General features: G+C 34.2%; 1 protein-coding gene and 1 non-coding gene across 2 annotated transcripts; one reads left to right on the forward strand and one right to left on the reverse strand.

The window, feature by feature from the left end:
* The first annotated feature begins 1,573 nt into the window (after nt 1-1,573).
* Nucleotides 1,574-1,680, forward strand: LOC131173529 (small nucleolar RNA R71). The gene has a single exon (XR_009143845.1). It is a non-coding gene; the product is annotated as a small nucleolar RNA R71 (small nucleolar RNA).
* Nucleotides 1,681-12,438: 10,758 nt separating this feature from the next.
* LOC131172810 (agglutinin-2-like) lies at nt 12,439-13,264 on the reverse strand. The gene is made up of 3 exons (XM_058134341.1): nt 13,084-13,264; nt 12,888-12,957; nt 12,439-12,790 (listed from the first exon to the last, which is right to left on the reverse strand). The coding sequence occupies exons 1-3, from the start codon at nt 13,262-13,264 to the stop codon at nt 12,439-12,441; spliced, it is 603 nt and encodes a 200-aa protein (XP_057990324.1).
* Between the last annotated feature and the right edge of the window lie 916 nt (nt 13,265-14,180).

Consider the following 14,180-nt stretch of genomic DNA (forward strand, 5'->3'; position numbering starts at 1 on the left):
CTTTCACGTCAATCAAAGCACCAGCTGTAGCTAGGAAAGGCCTCCCCAAAATGATTGGGATATTAGAATCCTCTTCCATGTCCAAGATGACAAAGTCAACAGGCATATAGAATTTCCCAACCTTCAGAGGCACATTCTCTAAAATCCCTTCAGGATACTTAATTGATCTATCAGCTAACTGAAGAGAAATGTGGGTTGGCTTAAGATCTCCCATGTTGAGCTTCTCATAGATGGATAGGGGCACAAGGCTTACACTAGCCCCTAAATCACATAAAGCTTTTATAGAACATGATTCCCCAATGTGGCATGGAATTGAAAAACTCCCTGGATCCTTGAGTTTTGGAGGAAGTTTCCTTTGGAGGATAGCACTGCATTCCTCAGTTAAGGCTACAGTCTCATAATCTTCAAGTGTCCTCTTATTTGAGAGAATTTCTTTTAGAAACTTAGCATAAGAAGGCATTTGGGAAAGAGCATCAATAAAAGGCACATTTATATATAGCTTCTTCAAAACCTCTAAGAACTTCCTAAATTGCTTATCAAGCTTGGCTTTTTGAAATCTCTGTGGAAAGGGAAGTTGTGGCTTGTAAGGCTCTGGAGGTATGTATTTCTCTTCTTTCTCTTTTCTTGCACTCTCTTTCTTTTCACTCTCTTGTTTTTCATTTTCATCAACATCTTCCTCATTTTCTCTCTTCTCAACTTTTTCACTCTTCTCATTATGCACTATTTTACCACTCCTCAGTGTGATGGCATGACATTGCTCCCTTGGATTTTCTGTTTGACTAGGAAGTTTCCCCATAGAATTGGTACTTGATGAGCATGCTTGTTGTGCAATCTGATTTTCTAGCATCCTATTATGTGTTTGCATTTGTTCCAGCCTTGCTTTCATCTCTCTCATCTCTTCATCATGCTTAGTTTGGTTAGCAAGAATCTATTGTAATAAAGCTTTTGTGGTGGAAATTTGTTCTTGCTGTTTTGGTGGAGGATTCATATTTTTCTGCTGAAAATTAGGCAATGGTTGCCTATTTTGTTGATATGGGATTCCTTGTTGCTGTTGTGGTTGAAAATTCTGATTTGGAACTTGACTTTGCTGATTTCCCCATGAAAAGTTGGGATGATTCCTCCAAGTTGGATTATAAGTTTGAGAGTAAGGATTCCCCATTTGTTTGTTTCCATAATTACCAACATATGCAGCTTGCTCTCCATAGTCTACTCCACAGCTGGTAGTTCCCTCTGCATAAGCCACTTGTTGTGAACTTCCAGATGATGATGATGAACTAACCAACATACTTAATTCTTCCATCTTCTTAGCCAAAACATTTGTAAGTGCATCAAACTTTGCATTAATCATGTTGAATGGATCAAGGTCATACATTCCAGCAGCTTGCCTCTTTTGAGATGGAGCTGGTCCTCTTGGACTACTCCAAAGATGAGTATTCTTTGCAATTTTCTCCAATAGCTCATAAGCTTTATCTTCATGCTTCATAATAAATTCTCCTCCTGTTTGAGCATCAATAATCCCTCTCATTGCAGGAGTGACATTTTGTAAAAATTCTGATTTATCATCCATTTTGGAATGGCATGATGTGGGCATTGTCTCTCTAATTCCTTCCATCTCATCCATGATTTATAGAGAGTTTCATCTTCTCTTAGTCTAAAAGCTGTCATTTGATTCCTCAATTCTTGAGTTTTTCTAGGTGGAAAATATTGTGCAAGAAATGCATCAGTGAGTTACTCCCAATTTGTGATGGAGTTGTGAGGTAAAGAATCAAGCCAATCCAATGCTCTATCTTTCAAAGAGAATGGGAATAGCTTCAATCTTGCTGCATCATCAGACACTCCTGGTTGTTTTTACATATCACAAATCATAGCAAACTTCTTTAGATGTGTGTGTGGATTTTCAGAAGGATGTCCTCCAAATTGGGAATTTTGAATCATTTGAAGAACTCCAAAATCCATCTTGTAACTATTTGCATCAATTCTTGGTCTTGCTATACTATCTCTCAAGTCATTGTTACACTCATTTCATATAGGCATTTTAGGGTGGTTTTGCATCCATTTTGCCCTTATATTTTAGTATATTTTATGTTTTTAGCTTTATTTTAGTTTATTTGTTAATTTTAGATACTTTATATTTGATTTTTGTAATTTTGTTGTTTTTGATAGGATTTTGTGGCAAATCGAGGATCAATGAGTGCATTAGGAAGTGATTTGAAGAAATTTGGGATTCTTTAAGCATGGAGGAAAGTTGAAGATATCAAGCTTTGAAAGAGCAAGTTAGCCGAAATTTGCTTGAGACTTTGCTTAAGGTCATGCTTAGGGTAAAGCGGCAGTAGTTAAGGAGCAGCACAAGTCAAGCACCAGCAAAAGAGTCCATTCTACTCTAAGTCTGCCGAGATTTGCTGAAGGTGCAGCAACCTTAAGCGACAGTGGACTGAGGCTAAAATTTGCTAAGAAGCTGCTTAGGGTTAAGCCGAACCCTAAGCAGACTGCCCAGAACGTGAATAGTGCTGCTGACTTGGATAATTTTACACCTCATTTCCTATCCACTCCTTGGCTCTTATTTACTTTTAGGGCAACTTTTTGGGACCATATAAATTCATCATTTCCTAGCTTTTGCAAGAGAAGACACAAGAAGAGAAAACGGGAAGAAACAAAGAAAAAGAAAAGAAAAAAAAAACGCAAGAAAGAATAAGAAGAAGAGGGAGCGCACCATTTCTGCTGGAAAGCTGCTGCCAAGTGATGTCCACCTGCAGTTTTTCAGAGTTTTGGGCTCTCCTTCCTCTGGGTTTTTCTATTTCTTAGTCTATTTTTATGTTTCTTTTGCTAGTTTTATCATTTCCTCTTGTAAATTTTATCATGATAGAATAGTTTTTCTAAGATTTCAAAGTTGGGTTGCACTATTTTGAATCTATTTGTGGATTTGGATTGGGTTTTATCTAGATTTATATAAATATGAGTTTTGATTCTTTTCTTTGTGTGCTTTATGACTTACCTAATGTTGGATCCCATTGGGTCTAGTTTTTAATCTTTGATTGAAGGACCGAAAGGTGAAAATCATTGATAGATAATCAAGGATTAGAACTTGAAATCCCCTAGATTTAGAAATAAACTAGGGGTTTAAGAGTATTAATTGAATGATTAAAAAACTTAATGTGTTTTAAGTTAATAAAATATATTAAGAAAGAAGGTTTGGTTTTCTTAAAATACTCTTTGGTTTGCTTGAAAAAGATATCAAAGGATTTTAGAATCAATCACCTTCAAACTCTATTTTCTTTTAAAATTGGATGACCCAAGACAAATCCCAATAGACTTAATTCATAAACCCCAACTTTGGAATCAATTTTACTATTAATTAGTCTTTGTTTTTGCTTACCCATTATTAATTTAGTTAATTTTTGCTTAGATTAACACTTTATTTACATTACCCATTACCTATTTTCTTTATTTTCTACTTAAATTGCTGAATTTAGTAAAATTAGTTCTTACAAATTGTCATTAGTCTAAATAATCGAAATAACCATAGTCTAGTACTCAAACATAATTCCTCGTGGGAACGATACTTTACTTATCACTCTATTACTTGATACGACCCGTATACTTGCGGATTCACCACATCAAGTTTTTGGCGCCGTTGCCGGGGAATTGTTGTTTGATATTAGATGATTTGGTTGTTTGGTTAATTTAGACATTTTCTTTTTAATTTTCTTTTATTATTACTTTACTTCGTGTTTTTCTTTTTGAATTTTTCTTTCTAATTTTGTTTCCATTTGCTTATCTTGTGAGGTATTTCAAAATGTTTCACGTACAAGTCTTCACAAGTTTTGCTCAACTGCACTTGGAGCCCTTTTATGCTGCTTGGGGAAGATTTAATGATATGGTAGAGAGATTTTCCAACCACAACCTTTCAAATCAGTCTCTAATTCTTTGTTTCTATGATGGTTTGGATGAAGCGACAAGAAATTGGGTAGATTATGGAGCTTGGGCAACTGGTGATCATGTTCTTCAAAGAGGTCATGAGGATGTCATTCACTTGTTGAATGACATGGCGGATTTTGATTACCATTGGCATTGGGACCCTTCACTGCAGGGTTGGAGTCACCAATATCCCCCATACCACAAACAACCCAATATTTCAGACCAATCATTTGAGTTTGAAGAAGAGAAAGGAGTGGGACATGAAGAGACAGAAGATAAATTTGAAAATCTCTTTAACCAATTATTGAAGATTCAAGAAGACCAAGGAATGAAACTTAAAGAGATGGTAGCTAAATTGGATGATCTTGAAACATCAATGAAGAAAAATGAGCTATCAATTAAGATGATGAATGGAGTTTATGAGGAGGAACAAAATACTCAAGCTGGGGACAATGGGTTAAACTATGATAATGCTTCATGGGAATTTGAATCTGCAGAAGAAGTGGAGCCTCAATCAGAAAAAGAAAAATCCTTTGAAGATGAGTTACCAATAGAGTTTCCACAAGAAAATGAGTTACTTGAAGAAGAAATAGAACTTAAAGTTGAAGGAAACAACTCTTTTATCCTTAGAGAGTCATTAGAAGAGGGCTTATATGGAAATGAGTTAGAAAAGAAGTTGGTGGTTGAGGAAATTGATAAAACCATTAACTTGAGGTCATTGATGGATCTTTCACATACACCACCAGAAGACCCTTTTCTCTCATGGATACCTCCTTCATCATTTTATATCCTACATGAGCTTAAGCTTTCTTCAACCCAAGCATGTGATTCAACTCCAAGTGTTGTTCATGCTACATGCAAATTTGCTTCAAATCTGGCCAATCTTGAGGGCACTTTACATCAAGACCCATATGTCATATTATATGATAATTATTATGGAAGGAAGCCGCTTTTTGATTAGCATATTTGAGGGGGTCAAGCTAATGACCCTAAATAAGCGCTTCTTGGGAGGCAACCCAAGCATATCCTTTTATAGTTTATTAATTTTCCATTTCTTTTCATTTTCATTTTTAGTTTTTACCCTCATTAAACTCAAAAGTGACATTTACTTATCTTTTGTAGGTCATTTATGAAGATGGGGCAAATTAACAATTGTAGCAAAAAGAAAGAATTGAAGGGAAGCAAGTATAAGCAACATTCTGCACTTTATCCAGTGCTTGTGAACAGTAACACCTTTAAACTTGTGCTAAATTGCTGATATTGCAATCTACTTGATAGCACATGTTTAATTTTGTGTCTTGTGTAAATTCTGTGATATACAACTTGAATGAGGATCAATTTTGATATTTAGGACTGATGTGAGCTTTATTGAAGTGCAAAAATAGTGTTTGTTAAGTTTTACCTTTTAGTGTATACATAATTTTGTAGTTTGTTAGGAATTTACATGTTTTTGTTTGAATTGCTTCTAGTTTTGCGATCTGCAGATTTTATTCTTGTTCATGCTACTGTTCATGCTGCTTAAAAAGTCAATTTCTATGTCTTTTCTGCAATTTTTGAATGTTTGGAACTTGTCTCAAATGCTGCTGAAAATGTGCTTTTGGTATAAGTTTAGAAAGGAGACCATTTCATTAAATGTGCAAAAAGGTAGTCACAATGGGTGCTTAAAATGAACAATGATTGCAAAAAGCTAAATGAACATGTGCTATGCTTACTAAGTTTATGAGAGATGATGAGCTAAAATTCTTTAATTTTATGGTGTTTGTGTGTATTTGGTAATTGCTGAGGGTCATGATAGCATTCCATAGCTTTTGGACTGTTTTTGGTAAGTAAAATCACAATTTTTCTCAAAACCTGCCGAAACTTGCTGATGATGTTGCTTGTCAAGCAGAGTCTTAAGCAAATTCTGCTGAACCTTATGCTTAACCCCAAGCACAGCCCAGATTATCAGTTGTCTGTCCCACATTTTAAAAAGCCCAAAACTTGCCATTTTTATAAAACCCTCGCCCACACTCCCGATAAGCCACAACTCTCATTTTACATGCTTCAAGAAATGAAAGACCTCACAGAAAATTTAGAAACTGCTTCTAAAGCTTCAGACCACAATGAACCTACTGCAAAACACAGGCGGACCACGATGCAAAGAACAAAGCCTTGATACAGAGCTTGAGCAGTGACAATTTAGTATTAATTTTAGTGCAGTTGCAATAGCAGTAACAGTACTAGTTTTTCAATTCAGTTTTAGTTTCTGTGTTAGGTTTATTTTGTAATTTGTTTATTTTAATCTTCAAACTTTTATTTTATTTTCTGCTATGGACATAGTTATTCTGTGAATGCTTTTTAGTTTAATCCTTTATTTAACTGTTAGATCTTATTTCTTTACACTTTTTCATCTTCTTGCACATTATTTTTGCACTTTATCTTTTCTTCAATCCTAATTTTGTTGACATTGATGAGTTGCACAATTTTCTTTGAGCCGCATCTGTTTCACATCATTTGGAGGTAACAGTTTACCCTTCTACTATTTATGCTTATGGTATGTTGCCAGTGCTTATGCCAATGCTTATGCTTTTGCTTTACCCTACGCAGCAGGTTAAGCAACATCTTAAGCAGTGTAAATTCATACATTTGGGATACCTTTTCACATTTTTCTCTCTAAAGCTTCATTGTTAATATCATTTTGAGCTAATTTTGAATTCTTGAGCTTATACTGATTTAATCCCCAATTGTATATATTACATTAATTGATTAGTTTACACAATTTTGCCCATCTTTGCATTCATTTTAGACATTGAGGACAATGTTTCATTTGAGTTTGGGGGTGAGGGCAAAATTTTTGCAAAATTTTTAAAATTTTCATTTATTCATTTATTGCATTTCATTCATCTATATATAGATAATCCATACACTTATACATATACCACACACATGTCTATACTTATACACATACATTTGCATATAGTTTTCATATAGATTACACTTAGTTTTAATTTGATTTATGCATTCATTTTAGGATCATGCATATCATAAAAAATAATTTTTTTTTTTTTTACCTTGTCCTTAGAGGATTGAGAATTGCTTTGAAGAGCAATTGAGCTTACTTTTAGAAGGGTTTGATGGATTGAAAGTTCTAGATAGGTGCAAAGTTATTAGATTCTTGCTTTAGTTTATATCTTCTTAGCCAAGGGCCACCCAATCAATTGCATTGACTTTGAGTGCTTAGAGAAAACTCAAGGGTGAGAAGTAGCTAATTGATGTCTCACCAATCCTAGAACAATCTTTCTAATCCTTTCAAGGCGAAATCATAGCATGCACTTGAAAAAGAAATGATCTAGGCATTCTTTAAATTTTAAACCCACATTTTAGCCTTAGCCAACCTCACTTCAAAATTTCCTTTGAAACCAATTTGAGCCTACATTTATCCCTCTTATTTCTTTGAAACCCACATTAATGCCTAGCCATAAACTCAAACACTTACCTACCCTCCATGAGAATAATTCTTTGAATGATAGATACACTTAAAAAAAAATAATAATAATTAGTTGGGAGTTTTGATTCAAAAAAAAAAAAAAAAAAAAAAAAGGGAGAAAGCTAGCAAATTCAATTATGGTATGTAAAGTAATTCACCAACCAAGTACACAAAGAAATGAGTTTGGGGGTGAATTGAAAGGGACAATTATAATTCAAAGTCAATGTTATTTATGTAGTCCCTCTAAAAGCTTCAAAATTATATGCTAGCATTGGTGAATAGTTGTAAAGTTCCTTCCCCCATTTGAAAAAAAAAAAAAAAGAGAAAAAAAATTTTGTGTGTCTTGATCTTTTAATAATTTGATTATTCTCATATTTTGTTACCTTTATCCTTTCTTTGTTAGCCACATTATCACCCCCTTAGCCCCATTATAACCCTTGAAAGTCCTTTTGATCTTTTGATGGTGTTTTGCTACATTAGTGGAGATTGGAATAGGAGAATTGCCTATGGGATTGTGATATCATTAATCCATTCATTTACTTCCATCATTATTTGAGACACTTTAGTTTGTGGATTACCCTATAGTCTATTTAGGCATGATTATTCTTTGTGATTGATTGGTTTGGGCTTGATGATATGAATAATTGACCCAAGGCTAAATGGTGATAACTTTGGTAAGGATTGAATTCTTTGCATCTTGAAAGTGGGTATATGGTTTGTTGGTGGCTAAAGGTAAGCTTGAGAGTTTGGATAAGTAATTTTTATAAATTTAAGGTAAGGTACCCCAAATTGTATTAATTGTTTTAATTTGCTTGAGGACAAGCAAAGGTTTGAGTTTGGGGGAATTTGTTACACTCATTTCATATAGGCATTTTAGGGTGGTTTTGCATCCATTTTGCCCTTATATTTTAGTATATTTTATGTTTTTAGCTTTATTTTAGTTTATTTGTTAATTTTAGATACTTTATATTTGATTTTTGTAATTTTGTTGTTTTTGATAGGATTTTGTGGCAAATCGAGGATCAATGAGTGCATTAGGAAGTGATTTGAAGAAATTTGGGATTCTTTAAGCATGGAGGAAAGTTGAAGATATCAAGCTTTGAAAGAGCAAGTTAGCCGAAATTTGCTTGAGACTTTGCTTAAGGTCATGCTTAGGGTAAAGCGGCAGTAGTTAAGGAGCAAAGACAAGTCAAGCACCACAAAAGAGTCCATTCTACTCTAAGTCTGCCGAGATTTGCTGAAGGTCCCTTAACCTTAAGCGAGCAGTCGACTGAGGCTAAAATTTGCTAAGAAGCTGCTTAGGGTTAAGCCGAACCCTAAGCAGACTGCCCAGAACGTGAATAGTGCTGCTGACTTGGATAATTTTACACCTCATTTCCTATCCACTCCTTGGCTCTTATTTACTTTTAGGGCAACTTTTTGGGACCATATAAATTCATCATTTCCTAGCTTTTGCAAGGGGGGAGAAAAGAGAGAAAAACGGAAAGAAACAAAGAAAAAGAAAAAAAAAATGCAAGAAAGAATAAGAAGGAGAAGGAGCACGCCATTTCTGCTAGAGAGCTGTTGCCAAGTGATGTCCACTTGCAGTTTTTTAGAGTTTTGGGCTCTCCTTCCCCTGGGTTTTTCTATTTCTTAGTCTATTTTTATGTTTCTTTTGCTAGCTTTATCATTTCCTCTTGTAAATTTTATCATGATAGAATAGTTTTTCTAAGATTTCAGAGTTGGGTTGCACTATTTTGAATCTATTTGTGGATTTGGATTGGGTTTTATCTAGATTTATATAAATATGAGTTTTGATTCTTTTCTTTGTGTGCTTTATGACTTACCTAATGTTGGATCCCATTGGGTTTAGTTTTTAATCTTTGATTGAAGGACCGAAAGGTGAAAATCATTGATAGATAATCAAGGATTAGAACTTGAAATCCCCTAGATTTAGAAATAAACTAGGGCTTTAAGAGGATTCATTGATTGATTACAAAACTTAATGGGTTTTAAGTTAATCAAATATCGTACGAAAGTAGGTTTGGTTTTCTTAAAATACTCTTTGGTTTGCTTGAAAAAGATATCAAAGGATTTTAGAATCAATCACCTTCAAACTCTATTTTCTTTTAAAATTGGATGACCCAAGACAAATCCCAATAGACTTAATTCATAAACCCCAACTTTGGAATCAATTTTACTATTAATTAGTCTTTGTTTTTGCTTACCCATTATTAATTTAGTTAATTTTTGCTTAGATTAACACTTTATTTACATTACCCATTACCTATTTTCTTTATTTTCTACTTAAATTGCTGAATTTAGTAAAATTAGTTCTTACAAATTGTCATTAGTCTAAATAATCGAAATAACCATAGTCTAGTACTCAAACATAATTCCTCGTGGGAACGATACTTTACTTATCACTCTATTACTTGATACGACCCGTATACTTGCGGATTCACCACATCAGTCATCAAAACGAGGAAAAGCATAATCCATCATACTTCCCCTAGGCACATTAGCATTTACAACTTCTTCACCTTGGGCTACATTTTCATTGTTTCGACCATTTCCAGCATTATCGACACCAATTCTAATTCTTTCATCAGCCATGTCTGCTTCTAATTCAGTTTCTCTCAATGCTTCTTTTCTCCTTCTGGTTTCTTTCTTGTTGGCTTTACAAAATTTCTCAATTTCAGGATTAAACAATAAGGAAGTGTCACTTGTGCTTCTAGCTCTTCTCATAAAAGATTAAGAGTACCTAAAAAAGAACAAACAAACACAAAATGAAAAGATAACAAAGATAAAACTATAAACAACTAAAATAATCAAGAATTCAATTTTAAACAAACAACTCCTCGGCAACGGCGCCAAAAACTTGATGTGGCCCAACCGCAAGTGCACGGGTCGTACAAGTAATATAGAAAAGATATCGTTCCCACGAGGAGTTGTGTTAATGATTGAATTTTTGATATAAAAAGTTGACTAAATTGAACTATTTTGGAAATTAAAGCAATAAATTGATGGGTATTGGAGTATGAAATCTATATGTGCAAAATTAATAATCTATTCAACTATGTAATGATTTAACTAAATTTGCATCAAATTAAAATAAGCAAATTCAAATATGGCAATATTTAAAATGGCAAGTAATTAAATTCAATTAGAAATTGACAATGATAAAAAGGCGATTCCGGAGTTCGGGATTTCATATTCAAGTTATTTTGGGATTTTAAATTGGTTATCCAATCTTATGAAACATATGGGTTTTAAGGAAATTAATTCTTAAATCCTTTGAATACCCTTTCGAGTGAGACAAAGAGTGCTTTAATCAATCTAATCCTATTTTCGTGGAGTTAGAGTTAATCAAGACCTATTAAGTTCCTTAATTAATCTGTAAATCCTTTTAATCCTTAGTCTATTTCTAGATCTAAGTTAATTAAGTCCAATTTCTTGATTATCTATCATAAGGCCTTCTCCTTTCGGTGCCTCAACCATGGATTAAGAACATCACTTAATGGGATCCTACATTAAGCATGTCATTAAGCACACAAGAAATGAATAAAACTCATTAAGACCACAAAATATGGATTACCCAATCAAAATCCACAAAATATCTCAAATATTACAACCCTTACTCCAGAATCAAATGAAAACTACTAACTATCCATAATATTTACAAGATATTCTGAGTTAATATGGAAATAAAGCTTTAATCTAAGCTAAGAAACAAGAAGCCCAACACTAGAAAGGTAGGAAAAATGCAAGAAAAGAAAGAAATCTCTAAATCTGGTTGGAAATGGTGTGGGAGACGATTGTGACTCTTCAGCTGCTGCCCTCTCCTTTCCCTTCTCTTCCTTTCTTTCTTCCCCCTTTCTAAAATGGGATAAGGATCTATTTATAATTTTTTCTGACATGGAGCTCTAAAATGGGGTGTTTGAGGTGAGATTTTCTGAGAGAATCTTCTGCCAGCTCATTAATGAAGTCTTTGTGGGATTGCATAAGTGGACTGCATAAGTCATGCAGTCCCTTATGCAATTTTCGGCTGGTTTCTGGCTCTCTTATGCGAAACTGCATGACCAAGCCCATAAGTTATGCACAATTCTGTGAGGCTGCATAAGGGAGGCACGAATCTGCATAAGTTATGCGGCAACTTATGCACAATTCGGCAGATATTGGAACAGTGTTTCTTCTCCTTATGCAGATCTGCATAGCTTATGCGGCAAGTTATGCGCAATTTGGCCAATGCATACTTCAACTTTGAAACTTATTTTTGACATCTTTGGCTGCAGAAATCATTCCTCATAAGTAAAATTTATTTTTAGTCCTTCAAAAACACCATTTTTCCTACAAAACAAAGTAAAATTTACAAATTAATCCAAAATTGATAATTATGAAAAACTAACTAAATAACTAATGAAATTAGCTAAAAGTGACTAATAATCAAATAAAATAGCTATGAAATTAAATCTAAATGATTATGCAAAATGTATGCATCAAAAACAAGAAACACACAAACGATACCGAACACACCAAGGTTTACAGTTTTAATTTGCCATGCTTTTATTAGCTTGATAATCATTGTAACAATTTTTGGCAATCACCAAATTAATTAGGAATTATAGCTTGAATTTCATTGAGCCCAGAGAGTGCATTAACAGAGGTCTCGGATTTTATTGTGCCCAAGAGTGCATTAACAGAGGTCTCGGTTCTTACAGGTGATGAATAAGTTCCTATTTCCTGTGTAGTTTGAGCACTGCATGAATGGATTTCAGTTTCTCCATTCTGGACTGTAGCAGGAACTCTCTGCTCTGTGCACCGTCTCCTTCACCCTCTACTGTACTGCTCCGAACAGTATCAGCACCATTTTCTACATTTCCTGCAATCTGACTACTGGCTGGTTCATTTCCTATCTCGATGACCCGATCTTGTGTTGGACTAGGTTCTATGCCTCCTCCATAATGATCTGGAACTGAATTTTTTTTTTCCCTTTATTGAGTCTATTCTATTCGGATCTCTAGAGGAACCATCTTTTTTTGTCCTGTGCTTCTTATACATGTAGATCACCGATATTACTAAAACAAACAAGCAACTGACAATCCCACTATCATTAACACCTTGTATTTATCATTTTTGGGAGGACAGTGAGGAATATGGGAAGGAGGATATGAGGAGGAAGGAGGTGGAGGTGAAGAGAAATATGAATTGCAAGACCATGAGTGGATGGTGTGGAACTCGGAGTATAATCCTGTAGCAGCTGAAAAACCAACCACAACCCATTCAGGCAAGTGATCCCTTAGATCAATTTGAAGGCGAAGAACCTGTGGAACAATGATACCTTCTGTTACTCCAGTGAAGTAAACACAGAGATTTTTGGAACTAGAATTATAGCTAATTCCAGCATCCATTTTTCTTCCATCAAGACTGCTATACCATTTCGTACTTTTAGAAAATCTTAATGAACTGATGTCAATGCTTACATGATCACCATCCTCTTGATCCCATGGATTATGGTAGGCAGAACTCCACAGCAGCAAATGGATTGTCTGTGGAGTTCAATGTTTGGTTCCCACTGGCAAGACCAAGACCACTACCTTGTTGGATATCAGGTATATGATAATCCAAATGAGCAAGAAACAGCGCAAACCCATCACCGCTTCAAGTAATATTTTATGCACCGATGGAGAAGGAGAAATTGATGGTCAAGCTAGCGAGATTGCCTGTTGGTTTGTCCCAAAGATGCAGCGGTTCCAAATATGTCACATGGCCTGTGAGATCATTCTGGTCATCCGTGAGCTGAATTGCAGAATCTAAAGGATATGCGTCTCCTTCATATCTTACGTCATGAATACTCTCGTTGAAGTTGGTGAAGTTGAAGGATAATGCAGTGGCAGGAGACATTAGTAGGAAGAATATAATGAGAATCATGACTACTAAAAAACAAGAACGAACGAACGAACAGAAAAGGAGTTCTGTAATTGAAGAAGACATGTCAAGGGCAGCAGATAATCGTTCAAGAAAAATCTTAGAAATATAATGGAAGTACACTATCAAGGATGTGACTATTTAAATGGGTATTTGTGAGATTAGAAGAGGACAGAATTATCTTGCTAATTTAATTGTAAAATTAATTAAGGAAAATTCTTGCGATACCAACTTTTTCTTATTTCCTAAGGAAAAAAGAAGACAAAAAAAAAAAAAATATTCGAATCAGGGACTCATATATTATCATCAATTCCAATAATCTGCTTTGAATCATCAGCCTGAAGAATAATTAAAAAGCTAATGTCTTCGACAAGCGATTATGTTCAAATTACTTGCTGGCTTTTCTCTAGCTTAAGTTGGGATGTCGCAGGATACCTTTCCGGCTAAACTAACTGCTATCTCTATTTCCTGGCAACTTATTATGCATTTGTTTAATTTTTTTGTAACCTGATTAATTTATTAAAACTTTAAGATAGGAGTTACAAACACCAAAAGCAAGAAAATCAGAAAGTGGAACCAGATACCATGTCCACAGAGAACAAACAGCTGTTGGCAACAAAACAAAACGAAAACCAACAGGCCAAAGATCTTGTTATTTATTTTATATCGAAAATAATTTTATTGTTTATTTTTAATAAGGTATCCAATTCATCAATTGGAAAGAAAAACAAATCTAAACGATTTATTAATGAAACAATTATGTTATATTTAGTAGAACGTAATATAATGCAATATAATCTATTATTTAATGTAATCAATATTGTAATGTAATATAATTATTACTATATTTTTATTTTTAATTAAAAAATATAAATAGTATAATTTAATGATA

The sequence above is a fragment of the Hevea brasiliensis genome, chromosome 14, assembly GCF_030052815.1.
Source record: "Hevea brasiliensis isolate MT/VB/25A 57/8 chromosome 14, ASM3005281v1, whole genome shotgun sequence".
NCBI lineage: Eukaryota > Viridiplantae > Streptophyta > Magnoliopsida > Malpighiales > Euphorbiaceae > Hevea > Hevea brasiliensis.

Coding starts and splice junctions, on each gene's coding strand:
- LOC131172810 (XM_058134341.1), bottom strand. CDS start 13,264: ATGTCTCCTGCCACTGCATTATCCTTCAACTTCACCAACTTCAACGAG. Junction 12,958..13,083: donor TCTTTGGGACAAACCAACAG/GCAATCTCGCTA, acceptor ATATCCAACAAG/GTAGTGGTCTTGGTCTTGCC. Junction 12,791..12,887: donor AATCCATTTGCTGCTGTGGA/GTTCTGCCTACC, acceptor GAAATGGTATAG/CAGTCTTGATGGAAGAAAAA.